Source organism: Cydia strobilella, chromosome Z (genome assembly GCF_947568885.1).
Source record: "Cydia strobilella chromosome Z, ilCydStro3.1, whole genome shotgun sequence".
Lineage (NCBI taxonomy): Eukaryota > Metazoa > Arthropoda > Insecta > Lepidoptera > Tortricidae > Cydia > Cydia strobilella.
Window position 1 is genome coordinate 37041244 of NC_086068.1, and position 27571 is coordinate 37068814.

The following is a 27571-nucleotide window of genomic DNA, read 5'->3' on the forward strand; positions in this document are numbered from 1 at the left end:
GCCATACAAGTGCTCCTTCTCATCTTGCGAGGTTTGAATTTATAGATAATCCTAAATGTGACTGTGGTGCTGAGGTGGCTGATATCAATCATATACTTTTCTCTTGTCCTTTAAACGATCGAACTGTTTTTATGGAAGCTTTACAATCCAAACATATTCCCTTTCCAACAGACATCCCTTCCTTACTTATTGATCCTGATCTTTATAATATCTTAACTTGCTTCATCTTGCGTAATAATATAAAAGTATAGTGTATTTTATTTTTTACCACATTGTATTTATTTATTTATTGTGTACCTGACCTGACCACTTTTTTTTTGTTATTACAAAATCCAAATTTCCTTTATTCCTTTCCGCGTTATTTCCTACCATAGACCTAGCATTACAATAGATGCGGCCTACCGCGTGCGCCCGTAAGGGATAGACATAGATGACGTCATAAACGTGGGGATACCATATTGGTCAAAATTACCCCAATATTTGATATCACGTTGGGGCGATTACCCTGGAGGCAAAGTATGACGGTATTAAAATTGTTGAATAAAATGTCAATGGGCCGTTCTTTTTAGGCGTATGAACAATGAAATACCTCATATAATTCGCGCAGGCGGTACAAAACTAAACATGTTTAGTAAATAAAACGTAAAATAAAATGTATTATGAGTTTTAATTTTATGAAATCACAAATCACAATCACATTATTCACACCAATTCATGTACACCACATTTAATCTTCACAACATTTGTATTTTTTTTTTTGGAATTGGAAATACGAAAAAACTTGAGGTCAAAATTACCCATAAAATTATGATATTTTCATCTGGTATCCCTAACATGATTGTTATGCAGCTAAATTAAGAAGAAGATTAAAAACGGCTGACCTCAGACTCGTCTGAGTAGCTGACAGATTACCACAAACAACCTACGTAATTTGGGCGGATAATTTTACAAATAATGTTTTGTTAATTTGCGTAAATAATTGTGATATTTTTATTGAAATCGTTTGATTCTACATTGCTTTGAGTGTAACGTAATTTTACGATGTTATTCTCACATATTGCGTTAAGAGGAAGGTGTAAAATACCGTACTTACGTGTGAAAGGTTATGTTCTCATATTTTTGCTCAGAACGGCTATTACAGCCGATTGCAGAATAATTCACCATTATTTTATCAATTCAAAACGCTAACCATCACTATGTTTTATAAGAGAAAGCACAATTTCATAGAAAACAACAATAATTAAACAAGCAACGATCAAGCATGACATGTCTCGCACTTATTTGTTTGCCACAATTTCGGTTGTGGCAGCGGTGGAAAAGTGAAACTATGACAAAGACAAAAAGTAATATATTGCTCTCTGTCACTACTACTGAAAGATACATAAGACTATCCCGTTCGGTCATTTCGCCCCACCCCTCATGACCGATCCAGAGTTAATACTAGATTCATGTTTCCTACCCTTTTACATGACGTTGGCTACGGGCAACACCGCCCTCAAGTCCACCAAGAAAAAAAAAAAAGTGTCCATCAAAAAACAGTAATTAGGCGGCGCCACCATACACCGAAATACTACCAAAAACAACCGACGTAATTTGGTCGGGTTATTTGTTGCCTTATATGGTTCATGTTATACTCATGTCCCAGAGCCTAACTAGCGCCACCGGAGGGATTAGGAACTATTATTTAAAGCTGAAAGCGGTCACTTTTGCAACAATTCTGCCATAAGAGATTGGCATCCTTTCTATACCATCCATACTGGCAACGGTTGTTTACTGTCAGACAAAAATAAATGTCGTCTCATTGTGCGTGTGTCACTAGACGTGTGCATTATTGATTTTATTGGCCAGTGAAGGTCCCTTCTCCTAAAACGTAGTGGTTTGATTAGTCTCTACAAACGTCACCAAAAAACGCTCAAACGTTAAGTTCTCTCCACACTCGTGCGCGAATCGCGGCGCAAAGCCGCGAACGCAAGTGTGGAGTCTAGTTCGCTAATCAGCGAAATCGACTGCACAAGTCCATACTCGCGTTCGCGGCTTCGCGCCGCGTAGTCTGGAGCGGACTTTAAATTGACTTGCCGATTTCTACCGCCGATTATGACATAGTATATTACCTATAAAATGGAGGTGCGTGTTTACCAAAGAATATCAATTTGTGACGCTAGTATTTTTTTAGGAGCCATTTTTTTAGAGGGCTCAAATATCACCATAAATCAAATTAGTGATTAAGTAGTAGGGGGCGCCACCATCCATCTGGGACTATCGCAGAACAAAAAACACGAAATTTCGTTATTTAACATCTCTGTCACTCTTGCATATTCGAGAAATAAAGAGGCAGATAGCGAAATTTCGGATTCGCGTTTCCCGGTAGGTCCTCTGTAAACAAACCGCCTTGATGCATCAATGTCATATTTTATTATCTCCTAAAACTTGTCAAAAACCTGTTTAAGGTACAGCATAAGTTACTCTATGGTTTACTAAAAAGGCTAGTGCTGCACTCTGGTGGCAGAACATTGCAGTATTGGAGATTACGCCAATTTATTTTCTGATCATCGGTCGATTTGATCATGCTGTCTGTATAGACCTTAATAATGCGACCACAGACTAGACCCATGAAGCGATTGTGACATTGACAATTTGACATAAAGCATCGAGCGGAATCTGCGGAATACTAAAATTCTAAGTCATCGAAACCGTGACTTTCAAAAAAATACGTAAGGAGCATACTTAGAATACAGTTAAAGTAAGGTTTATATAAAAATGTAGTCGATAGAGAATCACTCCTTGTACAATTGTGATGTCTTAAGGATTGTAGTTACGGTTAGATCATGAGATAATATTTTAGTACCCCATTGTGACAGGATGACTAAAGGTATTTGATTTACAGAATGGCGACTTCGGTGATCAATACTTATGCCGGCCCTAGCATGCCTGAATGGATGAGCACCCCGCATAGCACGGGCACCTCTATCATGGCTTGCGAGTTTGACGGCGGCGTCGTGATCGGCGCGGACTCGCGCACTACCACCGGCGCCTACATCGCCAACAGAGTCACGGACAAGCTCACCAAGATCACGGACCACATCTACTGCTGCCGCTCTGGCTCCGCGGCCGACACTCAAGCCATCGCTGACATTGTTTCTTACCATCTTAGTAAGTACTTACATCTTGATAACTTGTTAAGTCATTATGCTTATACTCATACATTGCAAAAGCTAACCTTAACCGACCAGAAGCCATTATGTACCTAACATAATGGCTTCTGGTCGCCCCTTCTTATAGCGAGCTATCCATAAATTCCTAATCACAAACACCCCAGCAACACTCAACAAACACATTAATTGCATAATGCCACATAAAAGTGAGGGTGTATTTCGTCCGTAAGCAGCTTGGCACTGTTCCCAGTCATGTCAGACAACCATCAGGTACAGTCAACCAATTTGATTCCTAGGCCACTATGGCACCATAGTGAATCAATTTGATTATCTTCTATGACTGTGCTTATTAAGTGATCGTATGTCGTGTATAAAGCGACAAGGAAATAGTGGCCTAGGAATCAAATTAGTTGACAGTACAGCTAGGCAGCATGAATGAGCATTCTCTCCCGTGCCACAAAAAATACAATGGCTCTAGTTGATTCCTTTTACGAAAACTAGATAAAATTATGTTTTTGTAATTAAAAACATACAGCCATAATACGTATTTGTAAATAATCTTAGAGAACATGATAATCTATATCTATGTATTATGAACTGACTTATACAGTATTTTTATATACACGTTACTTATACAGTGTTTTTACATACACATGACGACCGGTCTGGCCTAGTGGGTAGTGACCCTGCCTGTGAAGCCAATGGTCCTGGGTTCGAATCCCGGTAAGGGCATTTATTTGTGTGATAAGCACAGATATTTGTTCCTGAGTCATGGATGTTTTCTATGTATTTAAGTATTTGTATAAGTGTTACATATATCATTGTCTGAGTACCCACAACACAAGCCTTCTTGGGCTTACCGTGGGACTTAGTCAATTTGTGTAAGAATGTCCCTATAATATCTATTTATTTATTATTATTATTATTTATTATTACTTAGTCTACTCCATTTCAGAGTCAGAATCTTTGGTTTAAATAAAACTAAAGCATGATTTCTGACCCAGAAACGGAGTTTTTCTAGCCCGCCCTGTACATTCCCAATTCATTATAATCACTTTTGCATTCATCTATTTTGTGCACAGACTTCCATAAGATGGAGCTGGGTGAGGCTCCGCTAGTGGAAACTGCAGCATCTATTTTCCGAGAGCTTTGTTACAATTATCGTGACTCACTTGTTGCTGGGATCCTAGTCGCTGGCTGGGACAAAAGGAAAGGAGGTAATGCAAATCGTCACATAATATAGTTCATCTCTCTTATAGCACAATCGGATTAAGTCTCACCTCGATATCCTTCCAAAGATATGAAATTTGGTATGTATGTTAATTTAAGGTCTCTTTTTCATGTCCACACTATTTGACATTTGGGGACCTCGAGGAATCGCAGCCATCTTGGAAAATGTGTACCATCCTGGAGAAATTTGCGTTTTACTCTAAATATATGTTCTTTATGAAAATATGGTGTAAGGCAACATTAAAGCTTATTAAATTCTACACAAAAAAGTCCTAGATAATTTTGCGGAAAAAATGCACCTTACTGCACCGACTTAAACATAAAGTAGGGTTATGGGTTTAAATACTGAAAATCAGTACACCCTGTAGCTCAGGATTCTGGACGGATTTTTTTAAATGATATATCAGTAGTGTCGCGCGCTGGGCGGACGATATTGAAAAGATATCCCACAACTGGCTTTCGGAGGCACAAGACCGAGAACGGTGGAAGAGGTTGGAGGAGGCCTATACCCGACAGGGCTCCTAACACTATAGTATGTAAGGTTAAATATTTTTTTTTTAAATTGTAAATGTTTTATTAGTAGTTATGGAATAAAAAGGCTTTTTATTTTATTTATTATTATTATATCGGTAGATTCTTCTTGCCCTTCACAACCTGCTTACACCTGTTTTATTAAAGAAAAATTAATACAGCCGCCTTGAGAGGACGCCGAATAGTAAATCATATTTTTACTTCTAGCGCCTAAACTATTGAGTGGATTTCAATAAAATAGACATCAGTAGATCCATAATTGGTACACGAGTGCTATGCAATACAAATTTACTAAAATAAATGGAGGAAAAAGGTGTAAAACTTAAAAATGTGACTACAAAAACATATTTTAGGTCTTAAATGGGGTTTAAACAATAGTAACAGTAATGAAATTTGACACCTACAATTTCAGGGATCCCTGTTTGCGTGTCATAAAATTGGAGCTTCGGGGACCACGGGGATCAAACGCCATCATGAAAAGTCTTTTTTGGTTTTTCTTTTTTTCTCGGAATATCTGTGTTTAATGTGAATACTGTGTATGGCGAAACGAAAGCTTATTAAATTCCACACTAAAAAATTATACAACACCATGTCCCAAAAACGAAGCCTTTTTCTAGAAATAGGGCTTACAAGCAGGGGGGTGTCACTACGCAGTTTAGGTCATTTGGCCGGCGCGCCTCCCGGGCAGGCGTATGGCAGTGGGCTGCCGCTTGGCTCGCACGAGTAGTCGTGTCACGTGGCGCTCGCGCAAAATTAAAAATACGTAATGGCTTGGAAATATAAATATTGATTGCCCAGAAACAATATTAGGAACTGACCGACATATTTTCAAAGGAAAACGGCTGTGGCATACCTACTTCCGTGAGAATCAGACATACTTTTACTATCTCCGGATAAAAAAAATATGTTTGTAATTCCTACATATTTATCTTAAAAATAATAAATCAGTAGGTATAGGTACAAAAACTTGTCAAGTGACAACCCCGTGCCGACACAGCTCGGTCATAAAACTGCAAAGAAGATTCACGGTTCGTGCGCGGTTATAAGTTTCAATTTTGCTTGCAGGCGGCGAGTATATTTAGGTATAATTTTATACCTAAATCAGACTTTTGTGAAGGAGTGAAGTTTCTGTACGGTAGTACTATTAGTTATTCTGTGTTACAAGTTACAAGGGAAGCTTACAAGTTTCCACACATTTTTTTTTTCATGGTTGTGTAGATAATGTTTTTGTGTTCCAAAAATTGGTAAAAAATTATACAAGTTTTTTTTTCTGACCCGTCTTAAAATAAAATTTTAGTAGGAGATGATTAAGTATAACCGTTTGACTTCTGAGCCATATTTCTCGAAGAAAGCTCCGTTTTAGGGACATGGTGTTTTATACCTTTTTTGTGTAAAACCTAATAAGCTTTTGTTTCGCTATACACAGTATTCACATTAAACCCAGATATTCCGAGAAAAAAGAGAAAAACCAAAAGACTTATACTTTTCAAGATGGCGTTTGATCCCCGTGGTCCCCGAAGCTCCAATTTTATGACACGCAAACAGAGATCCCTGAAATTGTAGGTGTCAAATTTCATTACTGTCACTATTGTTTAAACCCCATTTAAGACCTAAAATCTGTTTTTGCAGTCACATTTTTAAGTCCTAAACAGTTTTTATTTATTTTAGTAAATTTGTATTGCATAGCACTCGTGTACTAATTATGAAATCCACTGAATAGTTAAGGCGCTAAAAGTAAAAATATGATTTACTATTCGGCGTCCTCTCAAGGCGGCTGTATTGATTTTTCTTTAATAAAACAGGTGTAAACAGGTTGTGAAGGGCAAGAGGTATCTACCAATATGTCGTTTTAAAAAATCCGTCCAGTATCCTGAGCTACAGGGTGTACTGATTTTCAGTATTTAAACCCATAACCCTTCTTTCTGTTTAAGTCGCAGTCAAGTACAATGTTGATATTGGAGTAGAACGTGTACAAATGTATATTATACAAAAGTGGAATTCATATTCCTCCATGTTTCATATTATAGTAGGAGATACGTTATATATGGTCGACCTTCACCCATACGTCTGACGGATGAAACTTATATTTTATGAAAGAAAATATGTTCCTGAACATAAATATATAGGGTTGCCCAAAGAAATATGGTCAAGGCTATTTTAAATAAATTTTTAACCGACTTCAATTTCATAGAGGAGGTTCTGTATTCGGTTGTGGCTATTTTTTTTTATGTATGTTCACCGATTATTCTGAGACCCGTGGTCTGATTTGAGTAATTATTTTTTTGTTCGAAATGAGCTACTTCCAAGTTGGTCCCATATTAATCTGGTTCTGATCTGATGATGGGATCCCTGAGGAATTGAGGGAACTCCTCAATTTTTAAAGGCACATGTATGGTGATTTGGGTGTTTTCATAAGCAACTTGAGCATTTTCTCTCGAAAACGACCAATTTGATGAAGTGGACCTGATGATGATGATTGTTTTGAAGATAGTGATGATGATTTTTTTAATGTAGGATGTTCAGCGATTACTCCGAGACCCGTGGTCCGACTTGAACAATTCTTTTTTTGTTTGAAAGGAACTACCTCCAAGGTGGTCCCACTTTAATCTGGTGCTGTTCTGATGATGGGATCCATGAGGAATTGAGGAAACTCCTCAATTTTTAAAGGCACGTGTATGGTGATTTGGTCGTTTTCTTAAGCAACTTGAGCATTTTTTCTCGATAACCACCAATTTGATGAAGTGGAGCTGATGATGATGATTGTTTTGATGATAATGATTTCAGCGATTACTCCCAACCCATGATCCGATTTGAGTTATTCTTTTTCTGTTGGAAAGAAGTTACCTCTCCAAGGTGTTTTCGTAATATTTTTGGTTTTGATCTGATGATGGAATCCGTGAGGAATTGAGGGAACTCCTCAATTTTTAAAGGCACGTGTATGGTAATTTCGGTGTTTTCTAAAGTAACTCAAGCATTTCCTCCCCAAAACCACCAATTTGATGTAGTGCAACTAGTGATGTGCCGTTCTCGAGAAAGTGCGGGAACGTGAGAATGTTGCGGACATGTTCTCCAGAACATTCTCTCGGGCGGAAATTTCCGAGAAAGTACAAAATATGTGTACGAATTCAGATTTTTTTTTGTTTGTGTATCATTCTATAAGTGTTTAAATGTTTAAATCAGTTTGAAAACGAACAAATTATTTTAAGGGCAACTTTCTCTTCACTCTCAAGAAATTCCCGAGCATGTTCTCGGGAATGTTCTCACAAGAACTTTCTCGGCACTTTCTTTGTCCGTTTATTGTAGGAAACATACTAAATTATTGGGATAATTTTTCTTTTTTGCTAAAATAAATGTCGTATATGTGTTTTATTGATATTATTAGTAGTATGATTAGTAGTTTTATTGATATTGGTTTCGAAACAATATTTTAAACTTAATAGAGTAAAATTCTCATTGCTCTCAAGAATATTCTCGGGAAAGTACTCAGCAAAATTAAGTGCTATTATAATTTTATATAAAAATGGAAATCTAATAATACGAGACACTTTTTTTTGAGATAATAACAACAACTTCAAAATAACTTAAAAGGGTAAATTTTTGAAGAGGGTGTTTTTTCGACATTTATATGACATTTTTTTTATTTTTGGTAAATCTAATTTATAATCATCGTTTTAGGAAGGGTTTTATAACAACAAAAAATATACTGTAGGAGGCACCACTCTACTTTTTATAGTTGGCTAGATATGGACGTTTAAATATCGACATTTGTATGGCACTATTTAGCTATTTGTAAGGCGCGTTTGACATGTATATAGTATTTTTTTCGAAATTTTATGTCAGTATAACATTTAAAACTTTCGATTTTTGAACACATATTAAATTACATTTACAATCGGGTCACTTTTCGTCGGGTAGTAACACAAATCTCTGTTTTGACATTTTGCTGGGACGTCAGTTACCCGCGACCACGACCAGTGAAACCTGTGTCGAAACGTCAGTAAATAAAGGTAACAAAATAAATTCGCGATAGAACCGATTGTAAATAAATTTTATAGCAGTACCAAAATTTGTTTGGCACTGTTGTTTATTTTGTGGCATTTGTAAGACCCTGACGACATTTGTATGGCACCTTTCCGATATTTGTATGGCACTGTGTCGACATTTTTATGTCACATTCGACATTTGTACAGTCAAAGTAGCCACACAGTGCAAGTCTTTCCGCTATTCCTGTTGGTGTTATGTCTCTAATATTTATAAGATTTTGTGTTTTGTTTTAATTGATTGTGCATTTTGTTAATTGTGTATTTTTCTGTATGCCGATATTTCTAAATTGTGTGTATTTGCAGCAAACAAACAAATAAACGCTTTATCTATCTATCTATCTATCATACAAATGTCGGCAATAATATTTTTGGGCCATTTTCGTACATTGTGGACCCGATTCACGTATTTATTAAACGCAACATTCTTACACCATATTGCTAACTTGTATTATAGTAAAACACATTTTTATTTCAATTGTATATCAATAAATAAGGACCCATACAAATGTCGTAGTGGCCGTACCAAAATACGTCGTTCGAAAAGATTAACTGTTATACTGTTTCTGTGTCCACTATCGTTGAAAATAGAAGCCCAAGTAATGTACCTACTATTGTATCGTTAACTAACATGTAATGGTAGACCAATAGACAAACCAGATGTAGGGAGGTATCCTTGAGTCATACAAAAACAGTGCCGCGCGGGACAACCACAAAAAGGTTTTTATGGTTTTAATAAATAACGCATTTTTTTAAATAATTAGTTAGTAGGTTAGTTTATCAACTGCAAAATATTAGTGATCGCAAAAACAGAATTGTTTTTTGATGTCACCACAAATTCATACCTTCAATTGCGCAAAATCTACTCAAAAATGTTTCCGACAATAATAATAAGTATAATATTTTTATTTATTTATATAACGTACAACTTAATAAGTTTTTGAAAAAAAAAACACATTTTTGGTACCAAGCTATTATCGCTTACCATACTTTTCTTTCCATAAGCAACTAATACTCATCGAGACAATTCTAACAACTCCAAACACAATTAGTTAGTGTTGTTTTATCACAGAGATCCCATGGTCACTTCCTGTCTCCATCATCAGATCAGTACCATGTCATCATAATATTGCATTATCATCCGAATTACATATGTATGCAAAATTTCAGCTCAATCGAAAACGGTAATTGGGTCTAGCTTCCAAGATTTGACTCACACTAACTAACAGGGCAAGTTAAATAAAAGCTTGTAAAAACTCAAGTATCTGAAAAACACATGTACGACACGAAAATCACGAAGCTATTATCGCTTACCATACTTTTCTTTCCATAAGCAACTAATACTCATCGAGACAATTCTAACAACTCCAAACACAATTAGTTAGTGTTGTTTTATCACAGAGATCCCATGGTCACTTCCTGTCTCCATCATCAGATCAGTACCATGTCATCATAATATTGCATTATCATCCGAATTACATATGTATGCAAAATTTCAGCTCAATCGAAAACGGTAATTGGGTCTAGCTTCCAAGATTTGACTCACACTAACTAACAGGGCAAGTTAAATAAAAGCTTGTAAAAACTCAAGTATCTGAAAAACACATGTACGACACGAAAATCACAAAGCCAAAGAAAATCTACATAGTAAATAGTTTGTATTCAAAATACTATGGACGTCAAGGAAATGTGCGGGAGCATATTCTCATCGAGAACATTCCCGAGAATATGCTCGGGAATTTCCCGAGAGTGAAGAGAAAGTCGCCGTTATAATATACTATTACATTTGAATGTTTGCGGATGTCTATCAACTACTTAAATAATGATAAACGAACATTAACATTTTAACTTTTTTGGAAATTTTTATAACTTTCTCGGTAATTCTCATCCAAGAGAATGTTCTCGAGAAAGTGCGGAAATTTCCAAGAGAAGGAATTCCCGAGAGCGAGAACATTCTCTCTGGCACATCTCTAAGTGCAACTGTAGCCTAACCACGAGTTGGACACAATATTCTTCGTAACTTACTTTGTACACTAATATGCCAGTACGAGCGAGATGCATAAACAGTAAGTTACGCACACGATAGCGAATATATCAATGTCAAACTCGTGGTAAGGCTACTGATAACTTCCCTCGTATGTGTATGATTTTTGATGTAGGTAGTGTTGAAAACAACCAAAGAGACTGAGAGGTGAAGGTAGAGGGTAATATTGTGTGGGGGGTTTGAGGTTGGGGGTTGCTCAACTCACCTCGTTGATGGGTCGGGGACTGAGGGGTTGGGAGTTAAGGGATTGGGGGTTAGGGTTAGGAGTTAAGGGGTTAGGGGTCGGGGAATGGCGGTTGAAGGGTTGGTGGTTTAGGGTCGAGGGGTTCAGTGATCAGGGGTTGATGTGCTGTGAGGTTGAGTAATCGGGGGGTTTGAGGGATTGGGTCAGTGGCGAGGCGGAGAATGGATTTAGTGACAGGAATGATTTCCCAGACGGACTCGAGGAAAATTCTGATTATTTAATGAAGTTTACGAATTTACAGTTAAACTTGATTATGTTTTTCATTCATGCGTCACGCTCTTAACAATTTCTTAAAACTGAAAATGGAAAAATAAAAACTTATAAAAAAAAAGATAAACCGACTTCAAAAAGGATGAAATAAAATATTATCCTTTTTAGGGTTCCGTGTTTAAGTATATGCGTTACCAACTGATACGTTTGAAGTCGGTGCCAAGCCAAGTACTCCAAGTAGTAACAATACCAGTCAAAAATAATCAGCTTTATGTCTATAAATCCCATTACAACTGTACAAATATTATAAACGTGAAAGCAATTATGTCTGCCTATTTGTTACCTTTTCATGGCTAAACAACTGAACCGCTTTAGCTGAAATTTTGCATGAAGATTCCTTGAATTGTTTTATATTTTGAAATGTAGTCCTCTGGATAAGCGACAGAAAATAACTCAGTCCCAATCCCAATCCCACACTTGCGAGCTATGACTGTTCAAGATTTAGTAAGGAATGTTCCTTAAAAAAATACGACGACAAAACGTATTAGATTTACACTAACGTGCCGACAAGCATGGTACGAACTGCGCCAAGAAGGTTCAACCGTGTGTTCTGTTCTGAGGTGTACAGAAAGTTCGTTTATTGTCGTCGTGTAACGCTGCGTCTTACAGATAGGTATCAAAGGATTAATTAAGGCGCCGTGCCGCGCCGCTTCGCATTCGCGTGTTGTTCGCCTACGTAGTACGCTGCGTTAGGTAATCCAACGTACATACTTATATAGCCGCATCTTTATCGAATTGCGCCAAAATCACTATGAATATATGGTTTAAAATTTGGCTTGGCACCGACTTCAAACATATCAGTTGGTAACGCATATACTTAAACACGGAACCCTAAAAAGGATAATATTTTATTTCATCCTTTTTGAAATCAGAAATCAGAAACATTTATTGTTTAAACTGTGTAGGTACAAGAAGTATAGCTAGGTACATTTTTTTTATGGGTATCAACAGTTTTACCCTTTTCGGGCATACAATTTATAATTTAATTTAATTTGAAGTCGGTTTATCTTTTTTTAATAAAAGTTTTTATTGAAAATATATTTTTTTCTTCAAATTTCACCGATTTGTCTGACGAACGAAATAAGTTCCAATGGAAAGTATACAACTTGTACAACATGAATAAATTAGGTTGCCTATGTTTTTCCGGTCACTATTATGAGGTTGCCGTGTTTAAACGGGTGAGTTAGCAGGAAAATGTTTCCTGCAACTGCATCACTCCGCAGACTCCGTAATTTCTTGCCTTACGCCACTAAGATTGCGCTAGCTCAATCCCTCTTATTGCCCATATTAGATTATGCCGACATTTGCTATCTGGACCTTACGGAGGACCAGCTGAATAAGCTCGAGCGCCTCCAGAATCTCGGTATAAGGTTTATATTTGGTCTGCGCAAATTTGACCATGTGTCACAGTTCCGTTCTCAGCTCAAGTGGCTTCCTATTCGTCTTCGCCGTGACTCTCATGTTCTCGCCCTTCTCTATGGCATTCTCTTTAACCCCGCTACACCACCTTATCTCAAAGAGCGTTTCAAGTATCTCTCTTCTATCAGATGTTCTCAGACTCATATTCTTGCTTCTCCCTCATCTACTTCTAAATTTTATAATAGCTCTTTTACCTTCCGGGCTGTTCGGCTGTGGAATGCTTTACCAGTAGAATTAAGATTAGCTAAATCTCTCCCCATATTCAAAAATCAGCTAAAACTATACTTTCTATCTCTGCCTTAAGTTGCCATTTTATATATTGTATATATGCTTGTATAAATATATATTATATATATATATATTGTATTGTATATTTATTTGTGTGTTAGGTTTCGTTTTAATACTTATATGTATAAGTAGTAATTGTAGTATGTGTGTTTGTGTTTAATAGTCTCCATATTTAGCTCTTTGCACTACCTGTTGACTTTTGTATTAGTTCTACATTTCCTGCTACCCAAAGGTTGTCTGGAAGAGATCGCTTTTTAGCGATAAGACCGCCTGTTGTTACCTGGTTCTATTTTTTCTTTAAATATTTCTTTGTAGTTTTACATGTATGTAAAATGTATAATTTTGGTGCAATAAATAATATTTACTTACTTACTTACTTAAAATCGATAATTGCACCCATCTGTCTGACGCTTGAATTATATATCAAAATAATGGTAATTTTATTGCGAATACAATGGTATAGGGTTGCCTGCAAAAATCCGGTCACAAATAAGGGTTGCCAGGCTTTAAAAGAAAATAAGGAAAGACTTTTAGCGATAACTCAAAAACGGCTTAACTGATCACGATTGTTTTAACTATTTTCGAATGTGTTTATTAATCACTATTTTTTGTGATTTTTTTCATAATTTTTGGATGCATGGTTCAAAAGTTAGAAGGAAAAACCCTTTTTTTTTTCCTTTCTAAATAATTATTTCCGAAATGATTCACTTTATCAAAAAATGTTGTTTAAAGACCCCTATTTAACGACACCCCACACTATAGGATTGAAATAATAAAAAAATTGTCACATTTTGTTTCTTTCAAAGCGATTATTTCCGAAAATATTCACTTTATCAAAAATGTTTTTCTAAAATCCCTATTTATTTTAAAAGACCCATCCAACGATATCCCACATTATAGGGTTGAAACGAAACAAAAAATCCTTACATACATTTTGTTTCTTTCGAGGCAATTATTTCCGAAAATATTTACTTTATCAACAATTGATTTTTGAAAACCCCTATTCATTTTAAAAGACCTATCGAACAATATCCGGCACTATAGGTTTGAAATGAAAAAAAAATCCTCACATACTTTTTATTTCTTTGGAAGGGATTATTTCCGAAAATATACACTTTGTCAATAAATGTTGTTTAAACACCCCTATTTATTTTGAAAGACCTATCTAACGACACCCCACACTATAGGGTTGAAACAATAAAAAAATTGTCACACACACATTTTGTTTCTTTCAAAGCGATTATTTTCGAAAATACTCACTTTATCAAAAAATGTTTTTCTAAAATCCCTATTTATTTTAAAAGACCTATCCAACGATATCCCACAGAAACAAAATGTATATAAGGATTTTTTGGTTAGTTTCAACCCTACAGTGCTGGATATTGTTGGATAGGTCTTTTAAAATGAATAGGGATTTTAGAAATTTTTTTTTTGAGAAAGTGAATATTTTCGGAAATAATCGCTTTTAAAGAAACAAAATGTGTGTGACAATTTTTTTATTGTTTCAACCCTATAGTGTGGGGTGTCGTTACATAGGTCTTTCAAAATAAATAGGGGTCTTTAAACAACATTTTTTGATAAAGTGAATCATTTCGGAAATAATTATTTAGAAAGGAAAAAAAAGGGTTTTTTCCTTTTTAAACCATGCATCCAAAAATTATGAAAAAATCACAAAAATAGTAATTAGTAAACACATTCGAAAATAGTTAAAACAATCGTGATGAGTTAAGCCGTTTTTGAGTTATCGCTAAAAGTCTTTCCTTCTTATTTTCTTTTAAAGCCTGACAACCCTTATTTGTGACCGGATTTTTGCAGGCAACCCTATACCATTGTATTCGCAATAAAATTATCATTATTTTGGTATATAATTCAAGCGTCAGACAGATGGGTGCAGTTATCGTTTTTAACTCACCCGTTTAAACATGGCAACCTCATAATAGTGACCGGAAAAACATAGGCAACCTAATTTATTCATGTTGTACAAGTTGTATACTTTCCATTGGAACTTATTTCGTTCGTCAGACAAATCGGTGAAATTTGAAGAAGAAAAATTTTTCAAAAATTTATTAAAAATAGCCTTGACCATATTTCTTTAGGCAACCGTATTTATTTATGTTCAGGAACATATTTTCTTTCATAAAATGTAAGTTTCATCCGTCAGACGTATGGGTGAAGGTCGACCATATATGCCGTATCTTAGACTATTAAGAGAATATCCCCTGAAAGGGTATAAGCGCTAAATCTGGATTCAGCTATTATTTTCTATAACAAGATGTATTTTTTCCGCAAAGATATCTAGGACTTTTTCGTGTAGAATTTATTAAGCTTTAATGTTGCCTTACACCATATTTTCATAGAGAACGTATATTTAGAGTAAAACGCAAATTTCTCCAGGATGGTACACATTTTACAAGATGGCTGCGATTCCTCGAGGTCCCCAAATGTCAAATAGTGTGGACATGAAAAAGAGACCTTTAATTAACATACATACCAAATTTCATATCTTTGGAAGGATTTCGAGGTGAGACTTAATCCGATTGTGCTATTAAGCATAACAGTAGATAGAACGCTGAAAAGCATAAACTTTTGGACATTTATAGGTTGCGACATTAAATATAATTTAAAAATTAATTAATAAACACTAAACTGTAAATAATACAACCTGAAAACATCTTGTTCTATTTTTGAGATGGTTTTTGAGATCACTATTTTATGTCAAACAACTTCTTAGAACTGTGTACATACCTAGCCTGAATTAGCCAGGACCATAGAGTAACTTATAATATATAATAATGCCATTGTCTTTATTTGTCCCAAATTTCAAAACTACTTAGTCTCTAAATGCCCCAATTTCAAATGTTTTCCTTCTTAAAATGACACAATGTCATGACATATATATTTTGACCAAGTCCCAAAATGCCCAAATGTTAAAAAGTATATACTTTTCCTCAATTTCGGAAATTCCGACGGGACTTCTTTTTGAACTTACGTGCAATTTTATATCGTTGATGGATTAAAAAAATACATTTTAACAGTCTGCTGGATGTCATTTTTACCTGAAATTCTGCACTAAGTTATGTTAACAACAATAAAAGTACAGAGTACAGGTCAGTGACCTTGTTATTGAAAATAATTATAAAACTTAAAAAGCTAGTGTTTTTTTTTTCTTTATTCAATTTTGAAATAGTTGTGGAAACTTTTCTCTAACATTTTGGAATGACGTTTATGCCCTAGTTCTTAAGCTACCGCCTTGTGCCCGATATTTGGACAGATACTGGCTATACCAAGTGCATCCGTGTTTGGCATAAATCTTTGGTTTAATTAAAAATTGTTTAAAAAAATGTATGGGGGAATTGTCGGTAAAATCTATCGTACAATACGTGATTAACGGCTCCACCATAGCTGCCCAAACACATTGTGGTGAAAATAAATAACTAAATAAATTGATTGTGTAGTGGTAGTAGCCATTAATGGCGATAATGTTGTCTATAATAAGTTATAATTTTGGTGTCTGGTATAATTAAGTAATTGATTATCAGAGAATAAAAAATAAATATTCAGTGAACAATGTTACATTATTGACCTAGCCCCAAACTAAGGAAAGCTTCTACTGTCGCATGATGTGGGAGATACACATTCTTAAACAGATGAATACATACCATACCATATCCAGGACTTCTAGCTTCATAGCTGAGAGGCTGATAATATGTATAATTAAAATTCCATATGAGTTCCATTATGCTATTTGCTTTAATTCGAAAACTAATTTTGTAAAATGTATAGTAGATAGTTTGTTAGAAATCTCCATAGAGGTGTTGTGGATGTTATTTCCTGTAGAGCTTATGGTAAGAGATTTTATTTACGTTAAATATTTAATACTAAAAATTGGTTAATTTCAGGTCAAATCTACAGTGTACCAATTGGTGGTATGGTGCAACGCCAAGCTGTATCTATCGGTGGATCAGGCTCTACTTATGTGTACGGTTACGTGGACGCCAACTTCAAGGCTAACATGAAGGAGGAGGAGGCCAGCAAGTTCGTGATCAACACGCTGGCGCTGGCCATGCTGCGCGACGGCTCGTCCGGCGGCGTGGTGCGGCTGGGTGTCATCACGGAAGCCGGCGTGAGGCGGTCGGTTATCCTTGGAGATCAGCTACCCAAGTTCTATGAGGGATAAAGTTTTTGTGTCTATTTTTTATTCAATAAATTTGTGAAATGTTCCATTTATAGACTCAATTTTATTTCTTCCCTAGCGTCCCCCTAAGCTCATTTCTTCATAAGACAAGGAGAGCACTGCTCAGTTGGTGTACTATTAAGTTTACTATTAATCCCATAAAAAGTTTAGAGATGAAATATGATACCAAGTCGGTTATTTTAGTCAGTGTCAGGGGTTATTAAAACCGCATCAATATTAGATATCTTTAATACGTATAATGACTTGGCCATCGCACGGCTGCATAATGACATAAGGATCATCGTCAACTATTAACCCTTTGACCGCCACAGTCAGCTGTGGCCGACATCAAAAAGTCGCGCCATGGACGCCACGACGGCTACAGCCGACAGATATTTTTGCATCGATTTTAGGCTCAATAAATATAAGTATTTAGACGTTTGCTTTTTAATTATCCTTTACAGAACATGAAATAAAGCATTTCAATATTTATATATGTAAATCAGGAATATCAAAAAAAGTCATATAATTGTCTCTATGTAATTTGCGCTGCACTCTACGCCTATGTCGGCCACAGCCGTCGCATAGGGAGGTGCCAGCCAAACAATAAAGTTAACTGACAATATAATTATATTGTATTATAATCAGTTCAAAACCGTGATCCTAAATCACCGGAACTACTCGGATATTTAAGTACCACGTGCAGGAAGTACACATTCCACGAAGAAAAGCGATAGCTTTTTTTCCATTTGTAATAAAAATCGTAACATGTTTCGCACATCACTGACAAACGAGCGCTTATCAGTGTCCTGATCAACAATCACACTCGACAATTTTATCAATCAAACGGTTTTTTATTTTTGAGTTTCAAATTCGCATTAAAAAATGCCGATGTTAAAATTTTACGCCGAGTGAAGGTTCCCAACCCTAGAATAACAATAATTTTAACTGTTCCCGGCGCCCATGTCGGCTGGAGCCGTCAGTGTGAAGTTATTATCTGTCTAAAAAAAACTAGTTTTGTGAGCCAGTTGCCTCACGGATGTTGTTGAGTGGGAAAATATTCATGTTTTCATACATTGTTTGGGTTCTAAAATGTATTTATAGCATTATAAAGATACCTAATAAATATTTGCCAAAGCCAGGAGCCGTTTAGTGGCACCCGGGTACACTTTTGGATGGGGTTATAGGCATCATCGATATCGTATTTTGCAATCACTTTTCACAGGTCGTAACTTTGAATGTATCTCTGGCTGACAGGAAGACCGCTTTTTACTTTGCGGACCTGGCGGCCAAAAGGTTAAAAATAATTCTAATTGAACATAACGCTAGCGCTAATCACATGCAGCTTGAGCATTAAAGTTTTAGGAATACGGTACGAGTAAAGCATTATGTGCGATTGCCAAGTCATTATATGTATTAATAATTTTCAAGAAAAAAATACCGACTTCAATGGGGGATGCCGCTGAAAGCATTCTTAGCTTCCAGACAATGAAATGAAAAAGACAGCATCTTTTGCCTAATTATATAGAAAAGGAGGTAAACCGACCCACTTTTCTAGTAGCATTTCGTTTTTGTAAGGGTCGCAGTTCTAACCTAACCTAACCTACTTTTCTGGTAGCATTTCGTTTCTGTAAGGGTCACAGCTCTAACCTAACCTAACCTACTTTTCTGATAGCAGTTCTGTTCTGTGAGAATCGCAGTTCAAAAGCTACCCACCCACCTAACCCACTTTTCTAGTAGCATTTCCGGATCCGGGTCTGGGTCCGGATCCGAGTCCGGGTCCGTGTCCGGCTGTCCGGGTCCAGGTTTGGGTCAGAGTTCGGTCCGGGTCCGAGTTGGGGTCCATGTTCAGACCCGGGTCCGGGTCCAAGTTTGGGTTTGGGTCCATAAGGAAGAGAACAAATCGCCAAACGTGAACTATGTATCATTGAAGAGTTCCATTCTGATCATCATCAGCAGTTCCACTTCATCAAATATCACTTTTTTAAATGTATATGCTGGATTTGTTGATGAAAATACAAAGAAGTGGACAAATCGCCAAACGTAAACTATGTGTCATTAAAGAGTTCCATTCTGATCATCATCAGCAGTTCCACTTCATCAAATGTCACTATTTTAAATGTAAGTGCTTGATTTGTTGATGAAAATACTAAAATCACTATATGTATGCCTTTAACATTTGAGGAGTTCCCTCGATTCCTCATGGATCCCATCATCAGAACTGCTTTTTGACAAAAACGGGACCAATCTGTATGTATATACTTACAATCAAAAAAAGAATTTTCAAAATCGGTCCAGAAATGACGGAGTTATGGAGTAACAAACATTTAAAAAAAAAAACAACCGAATTGAGAACCTCCTCCTTTGAAATCTTGAAGTCGGTTAAAAATTAAAGATATGTAATATTGATGCGGTTTTAACACCCCTAACTTATAATAATAATAATAAAAACGAAGGGGCAATAATAATTTGTGTATAACCTATAAAAAGGTTTTCCATAAAGTAAATATCCAGGGCGGAAAATGGGGACTACTTTCATATGGCATGTTGAAGCGGTCGTCCACTATCATCTTAATAAAGCTCAGAGCTGCTCTGTTTTCCTACGAGTAGGATAGCGGTATTAGCGGTGCCGTCATATTATTATAGCGGCCGGGCCGTCTCCATACAAAATACTACGGCTAAATATGGATGTAGTATTTTGTATGGAGACGGCCCGGCCGCTATAATAATATGACGGCACCGCTATACTAGAAAACCAGAGCTTAACCGTTTGCTATTACTGAAAATGTAGGTAATAAAATTCATAGCAATGTTTATGAAAATAGTTTAATGTTATTATTGTTAATTTTATTATTACTATTACTTATTTTAATTAAATTAAAACATGTTAAAATAAAATTAATGAGTTATAAATGTAATGTTGGAAGTATTAATATTTATGGTAGCATAAAGGCTTTTTTATTTTATTTTATTTATTATTATTGTATTAACATGTTAAAATTAAAGCTTACACTAAAAGAGGTGATCTACAAATTATCTAGTTTCGTCAAATAAAGTCCGGATAAACCTATAACGACGACAACATGTTCAGCGTCGGGGACGTGGTAGCGTGGTACCGTGTATGCACTATGCAGCGAACGGGTTCACATTTGTTAGCCCTAGGCTAGGGTAGAGGTACATTACGCGGTACACGTGGCTTTCTCTTAGGCCTCATATTCACGAGCGCTTTTTCAACGCGCGTTAAAAAGCGTTTGGATGACACAAATGGAAACATGTGTATTTATTCACACGATGGCGGTAGCGCTTTTTAACAAGCGTTGTTGGATTTTCAACTTGGTCTTTAAGTCGAATTTAGTCATGTAGGCGCTATAGCACATAGTGTAATGTTACCGTTTGATTGAGCCAAACCTTGCTACCGTTTGGCAGTTTATTCAATTAGGCCAATGACAGCTGTGAAATCACGACCTACAAACACGTGTATTACCTATTTTTAATGCGCAAGAAAATTAAGTTATAACCCTATAGAAGCCTGAATTTCCTGTACATGATTACTTTAAGGAAAACTCTGTGTTCCCTTGCTAGGAAATCAAATATAATATTGACTCAGTAATTTTTAATGACTAAGGAATTTAACATTACTTAGACATAAATATTGCCTTAAAATGGCTTAATTACATTCACATAGTATTATTCTTTAATTACGTTCAGTAGACTGCAGAGAAATATGACTTCTAATACATGTGTTTACGGGCGGAGTCAGATTTCTCATAAAAACGAAACAGTTCGTTATTAGAAATAATTAAAATGCACAAATTGTTTCTGGTATTTTTCATCTAAAACCATTAAACACCATCACATCAATAATTAGCATATGTATCAAATTTGTAGAATATTTGTCTAACAATATAATCTTCATTTTTCCGGTCGTATTAAATACTTACAAGAAAGAAAGAAATAAGACCAGAAATCGAACCTCAGGGTTTTTCGGGCAACTCTAAAAATCAGCTGATCTCGACGACTATAAATACTACAATATAATACGCAATATTTATTGATGTAAGGTTCTAAATTCAGTTAAATGTCACTTGTTTATTTCACAAACTCAATAAATACAAATCAAAAGGATCTTTCATAAAATTAAAATATGGAAATGTACATACTTGTACTTTTCAAATATATTAAACATTTATCATTAAAACTGGTTTCAAACCCCCAGTCAATTGATTAGACGTCAATGGGAGTCCAAGACTTAACTTGGACTCCCATTGACGCTTTATGTTTCCTACGAGTACATTGTTACATTGTACTGCCATCAAAAGTAGCGTATCAGACTAAGCGTCAAAAGTATCTAGCCTATATCTAGCTTAACAAAAATATATATGGATCATCGGGTAAATCCATCTGTCAGATTATGCGATGTTGGTAGGTATTAAGAAAAAGTAATAAGTAGGGTAGATATTTGCTGAGGGTCGAATGGATTTACCCGAGTTTGACGAACAATTATGGGCCAGTCATCTTAAGCTTAAGGGGGTCAACCTCGGAATGAGAGATAATAAGCTGGAAACTCGTATACACCTTCGTTATGACGTATTAAAGGTTCTCTTAAAAATCGACGCATAGATCGTGTGCGCGTCAGCAGTTATACAAGGTCAAATGTCGTACAAATCGGTTTTTCGCGGATATCAAAATTTATATAACTCCGATGTTATTTACATGTAGGAAAGAGTTGTAGAGCATAAAATTTACGACAAGTTAAGTACCAAATATTGTTTCATGAGATGAGACGTTTTCAAGATATAGGGCGCAGAAAGCGTAGTGATCAGACATACTGTCCGCGCGCGAATTCCATGCACGGCTGAGGAATGCTAGGAATGTTGGGCGCCATGACAGATTAGTTTAGTGTCATTTTGTACGTACGGGCGCGGCGGCGGCGCACACCCTCCCACTTCCTCGACCTCCGAATGCACGGAATTGGCGCGCGGACAGTACGTACTATGAGGCAAGGTCAATCGTGAATATCGGCGAATAATACCTTCTATAAAGTTATTTAATCATTTTTTACCGATCATATACGGCTTTAAAAAGTAGTCTGTCCTTTAGAAAATTAGTAACCGCTTGTGTCCAGGTAAGTATACGTACGGAGTACTTATAGGTTATTATTGAAATCGATCGTACACTGAGTTCCTATGGCCATCTAAGGTTCCCATCAACGGATCAGCTCGATGTTATTACATTGTCATCGATCTTTCATAATGTATGCCAAATTTTAGCTTAATATGAAACCATTAAGTAGCCGAGAAATGGTGCTAAATTTTGTAGCCTAGTTTCATAGTTAGATACGAAAATCGGGAGTTAAATAAAAGCTTGTAATTTTTTTCGTATTATTATTACTGAAAATGTACCTCTTTCCTGTAGAAATACCTAAAGTTATAGGCTATAAAGCTTAATTTCCTGATTAAACCGGTGTAAAGAAGTACCCTTTTTATATTAAACTGTATTAAAATCATTACATATATGCACACAAGCGGTTAACTTATGTCCACAGGAGGGGCAACTTTTGGTTTGAAAATGTATGTATGACCCACAAGTGTCAGTTTAACGATTTAAAAACTTTATAGAATGTACTAGAGTCTGACCAGGAATATATAGTTTGTCAAAGGTCTGTCTCATTTCAAACATAGACAGAGAGAAACATACTATCTTTGTCTTACACTAGTACTAGCACCCAAAAGAAAGGGATAAGTATAATTTTCCTAGTTGTTACTGACTGACAAATTGGTTTGACCAACTATATGATCATTGTCAAGAGGACGCTATTAGTCTCATTTATATGGCAACAGTTCAGTACAGTCTGAACAATGTGGATTGGCAACTCGTTTGACTTGCATCTACCATAAACCCATTTGTTTTTGCCTTATAAAATTCATGTATTTTTTCTTACGTATCACACATACTACTATTAGCCACACCATCAGCTCAGTTCTATAGCTGAAAAATTATTTCGTCTATCATGAAATAAAACTATGAAAACGGATTATATCGCGTATATTGAATTTATAATACATCCCGACGTTTCGAACTCTTTACAGCGTTCGTGGTCAACGGGTGACTGAGGAAAAATTACAAAGTCGTCTATCATGTTACTGCATTCAACAGAAGAGGCCTACATCCAAGATTGGATCACCAAAAGGCCACCATGATGGTGATGATGGTCATGTTACTATATTCTGTTTTTTTTATATTCCGTAGACTAAAATGACATTTCATGTGGTACTAAGAAATATCATGTCTTACACATGAAACGTCATTTTAGTCTACGGAATAAAAAAACAGACCTTAGGTATATATATACATTTATACATATATATATTCCGTAACCTTACATGGGTTCTGCTACATTGTCAATTAACAAGATTGATATCTATATCTATTTGGAAAAGTATTCCAGGGTGGCAGATACTTTTGGCGCGTTGTTTCATACGCTATTATTGATGTTGACTGTATTACAAATAGAGGATACAGTAACATTTGTTTAGAACATGACTAGTAGTAGTGACTACATAGCGTAAGGTAAGGCATCAACCAGAGACCAAGGTCTCACAAGTGAGCGGACCCGTCCGTCCGTCGCTAGCTCGCCTCCGCTGTATTGCGTGGGTGCGTGGGTGCGCGGGTGCGCGGGTGCGCGGGTGCGCGGGTGCGCGGGTGCGCGGGTGCGCGGGTGCGCGGGTGCGCGGGTGCGCGGGTGCGCGGGTGCGCGGGTGCGCGGGTGCGCGGGTGCGCGGGTGCGCGGGTGCGCGGGTGAGCGGGTGCGCGGGTACCATCGCAAGTAAAATCTATCGCACGCGTCCGCGCCTGTTTGCGTTGCTCATACAATTTTTCAATAGGCGTTCAATCGGCTCCGTGCACCCGCGCAAAACGGCGGAGGCACTAATAAACTACAGACTACGGCCTTTACAAAAATATGCAGCAACGACTAACAACTACTTCACTTCATCCACTGGGTGAAAACATTTATGATACAGAATTTAACTTTCTTATATTATTAACATTCACAGGTAACCTTTGTGTTATGTCCACTAATGCCTAATGTTGGTTAATTTTGCGCCTGTTACAGACTAACTAAATCACATGTTAAATTAAGTGCCGACAATTCAGCTGGTTGCTAAGCATTTGTCTTTGAATTTGATACACAGGATTTATTTCAATTTATCGTTTCTAATTCCTAAAAATACGACAATACCATAAGGCCGATTGTCGCAAATCAAATCTTGGTCATAATCATTTGACCTTTATAATACTCGTATAGTCGTTCGGTTTTAATTCCGTGGGTCCGCCACCGCCGGTCTTCGCTACACTGCTGCGGCGGTGATCGGCCCGTTCTACATGGTCTCTCTTCTCGTATTGTTAATGGAAAACAACGTACACCTTAGCGTTATAATTCCTATACTATTCCAATTGGAATTCGTTACACTGATTCGTTTAACCAACCACTGACCGAAATGAAAACGATATAAAATGAATAATGTCCTTTCATTAGATGTCGGCAAACCGCTGGTGCGGTAACGGTAACCCGCTAGGCTAGTGCGGTGTGCATGTGGTCTAGCCTGCGCGGACGGCCGCTGACGGCGCGAGGGGCGCTAGAGGCGCGTGTTAGGTGACGATGCCGAGCTCCTCCATGGCGTCCAGGTCGCGCGCGATCATCACCAGCGCCCGCTTGGCGCGCGGGCAGAACTCCGGCGACTCGTCGTCCTCGAGCGACGCGTCTTGCGACTCTAGCTCTGGGACGAAAAACAATTTGCTTAAACGAGACGACACATGTTTTGGACACAGCAATATATATACATTGTTTTACTCGGACTAAAGATTCACAAGTTTTCTATACCACTATACTTATCATATACATAATCGTTTGGTTATACTCGACGATAAGCAAATAGGCCAATCAAATTACACTCGGGTGCAAAGAAACCGGACAACCCCAGCATTTTTTACATTTTTTCAATTTCTATAATAACTGAAAGCTAGATCATGATAATTTAAATACCACGTGGTAGATAATTTTCTGCCCTATCAAATGAAGTCAATATTTAGGGGTGGGGATGGATATTGTGCAAAATATGGCCCTGGAAGTCACTCCCCTCCAACTGGCTCGTTAACGCATGCACTAATTGACCACTTATCATTAGGTATAAAATCAGTCATTATCATTGTTTATGCATCATTCGTGATTGATACGTCTCTTGAATACAAAACTCATCGACTGAACCTGGAAAAACTGAAGAAAAATGGATACTACCCCGACTGAAGACGGCCAAACAGTTGCCCTATTGCAGGCAGGGCTTAGTCAACGTGCAGTGGCTCGTCAACTGAACCTATCGAAGTCATCGGTTCAACATGTCTTCCAGAGGTTCCGCAACGATCAGACGTTCTCCAGAAGACCCGGAACTGGCAGAACTCGCATTACTTCTGTGAGAGATGACCGGTTCATTGTTGTTACCTCGCTACGAAATCGTCGACTGAATGCTGTTCAGCTTCAACAGAAGCTCCTAGAGACCAGGAATGTGTCTATCAGTCGATGGACAGTTAGAAGACGAATGAAAGAGAAGGAGTTGACAGCCCACAGAGCTGCAAATGGCCCAATACACCGTGGAGCACGACGCGTCTTTGCTCACGAACATGAAGAATGGACCCTTCAGCAATGGAGTCCCGTACCTTTCTCCGACGAGTGCAGGATAACTTTGTTTGGCAATGACAGACGGGCTCGAGTCTACCGAAGGCCTGGGGAGCGGTTCTCTCAATGCTGCATCGAGGATCGTGTTGCTTATGGTGGTGGGTCAATCATGGTCTGGACTGGCATTTCTCTGGAAGCGAAGACGGACATTGTGTTCATCACAGGGCCAGGTACCAGGCCGAATTCAGGCGGTTTGACTGCACGTCGGTACGTGGAAGAAATCCTAGCTGATCATGTGGTCCCATTTGCGGGTTATATCGGCGATGAGTTCATCCTCATACAAGATAGCGCTCGGTCGCATACAGCCCGGATCACTAAGGAGTACCTGGAAGAGGTCGGCATCAGAGTCATGGAGTGGCCAGCGCGAAGTCCTGACCTACATCCGATCAAGCACATTTGGGACGAGCTGAAAAGAAGAATCCGGGCCAGAAATCCCGCCCCTGAAACCTTAATGGAGCTAAAGACTGCGATCGAAGAAGAATGGGCGGGCATCCCTCAAGACATTGAAAAAAAATCAATAAGATCGATGAAAAACCGTATGACTGCGTGTCGTAGGGCTAGAGAAGGCAATACACGGTATTAAAATGCTGAAAATTATTTTAATTTTTCCTTAATTTCCTTAGAATCACAGTTTTCTCATTATGCATCAGTTATACTCCAGTACGCATTTTTAGGGCGGCAACGTTCTTAGCTCTGAAAGTCTGAAAGTATTGGCAGCAAATCTGTGAAAAGCACGTCAATTTATAGAGGAAAAGCCAACCTTTCATTAGGTATATAATATGTCACAGTAACGCTTACAGTTTCTACAGAAATTGAAAATTTTTTAAAAATGCTGGGGTGGTCAGGCTTCTTTGCACCCGAGTGTAGATTTTTTCGAAGAATTAAATTCCCAGCAAGCTGTAATCGTTTTAATACCTTAATTTGGTCCTAAATGCGTGTAATCCGAGTTTGCTCCATCCCAGGGGGTGTGCATAAATTTTTGCTCTTTCAGTTTTTTGCTTGACCGAAAACGGTACGTCCGAAAATTTATATCTGAGGACCCGAAAGGTGCTTTAATATGAATTCTTAGTCAGTTTGTAAAAATGGCCGCCACTTTGAATTCTTTTTTTTTTTTGTTTTTACCAGTATTTGATCCACCAAACCTTGCTGGTAGTGCCATTGGAATTGATGGTGGGTTCCTTCTACATCGAGTGGTTTGGCAAACCAAGGAAAAATTATCTCCTAAGGCTCCAAAAATTTATGCAAACTTCCTTGGATGGAGCAAACTGGGATTTCACGCATTTAGGACTAAATGAAAGTATTAAGACTATTAAGGACGTTCCCTGAGCCAGAAGGCGTAAAATCTCCTTATATTATCATATTTTTCTAAAAGACGTTTATATTCGTAGACGTGGAATAGTACATTATTGTCGAGGCTCGGAAGTAGCTACTTGCTGGCTGAGGATTCG

The 27571-nt window shown here is 37.3% G+C and overlaps 2 protein-coding genes across 2 annotated transcripts in view; one reads left to right on the forward strand and one right to left on the reverse strand.

The window, feature by feature from the left end:
• The first annotated feature begins 2601 nt into the window (after positions 1-2601).
• On the forward strand, positions 2602-17438 carry LOC134754934 (proteasome subunit beta type-6). The gene is made up of 4 exons (XM_063691414.1): positions 2602-2740; positions 2885-3150; positions 4235-4369; positions 17118-17438. The coding sequence occupies exons 2-4, from the start codon at positions 2886-2888 to the stop codon at positions 17393-17395; spliced, it is 678 nt and encodes a 225-aa protein (XP_063547484.1). The 5' UTR covers positions 2602-2740; position 2885; the 3' UTR covers positions 17396-17438.
• A 2840-nt stretch (positions 17439-20278) lies between these two features.
• Positions 20279-27571, reverse strand: part of LOC134754965 (uncharacterized) — a 93887-nt gene continuing 86594 nt past the window's right edge. Inside the window, exon 16 of the mRNA XM_063691459.1 lies at positions 20279-25170. Within this exon, the coding sequence (XP_063547529.1) occupies positions 25043-25170 (128 nt within the window). The 3' untranslated portion in view covers positions 20279-25042. The remainder of the gene's footprint in view (positions 25171-27571) is intronic.

Coding starts and splice junctions, on each gene's coding strand:
- LOC134754934 (XM_063691414.1), top strand. CDS start 2,886: ATGGCGACTTCGGTGATCAATACTTATGCCGGCCCTAGCATGCCTGAA. Junction 3,151..4,234: donor CATTGTTTCTTACCATCTTA/GTAAGTACTTAC, acceptor TTTTGTGCACAG/ACTTCCATAAGATGGAGCTG. Junction 4,370..17,117: donor CTGGGACAAAAGGAAAGGAG/GTAATGCAAATC, acceptor GGTTAATTTCAG/GTCAAATCTACAGTGTACCA.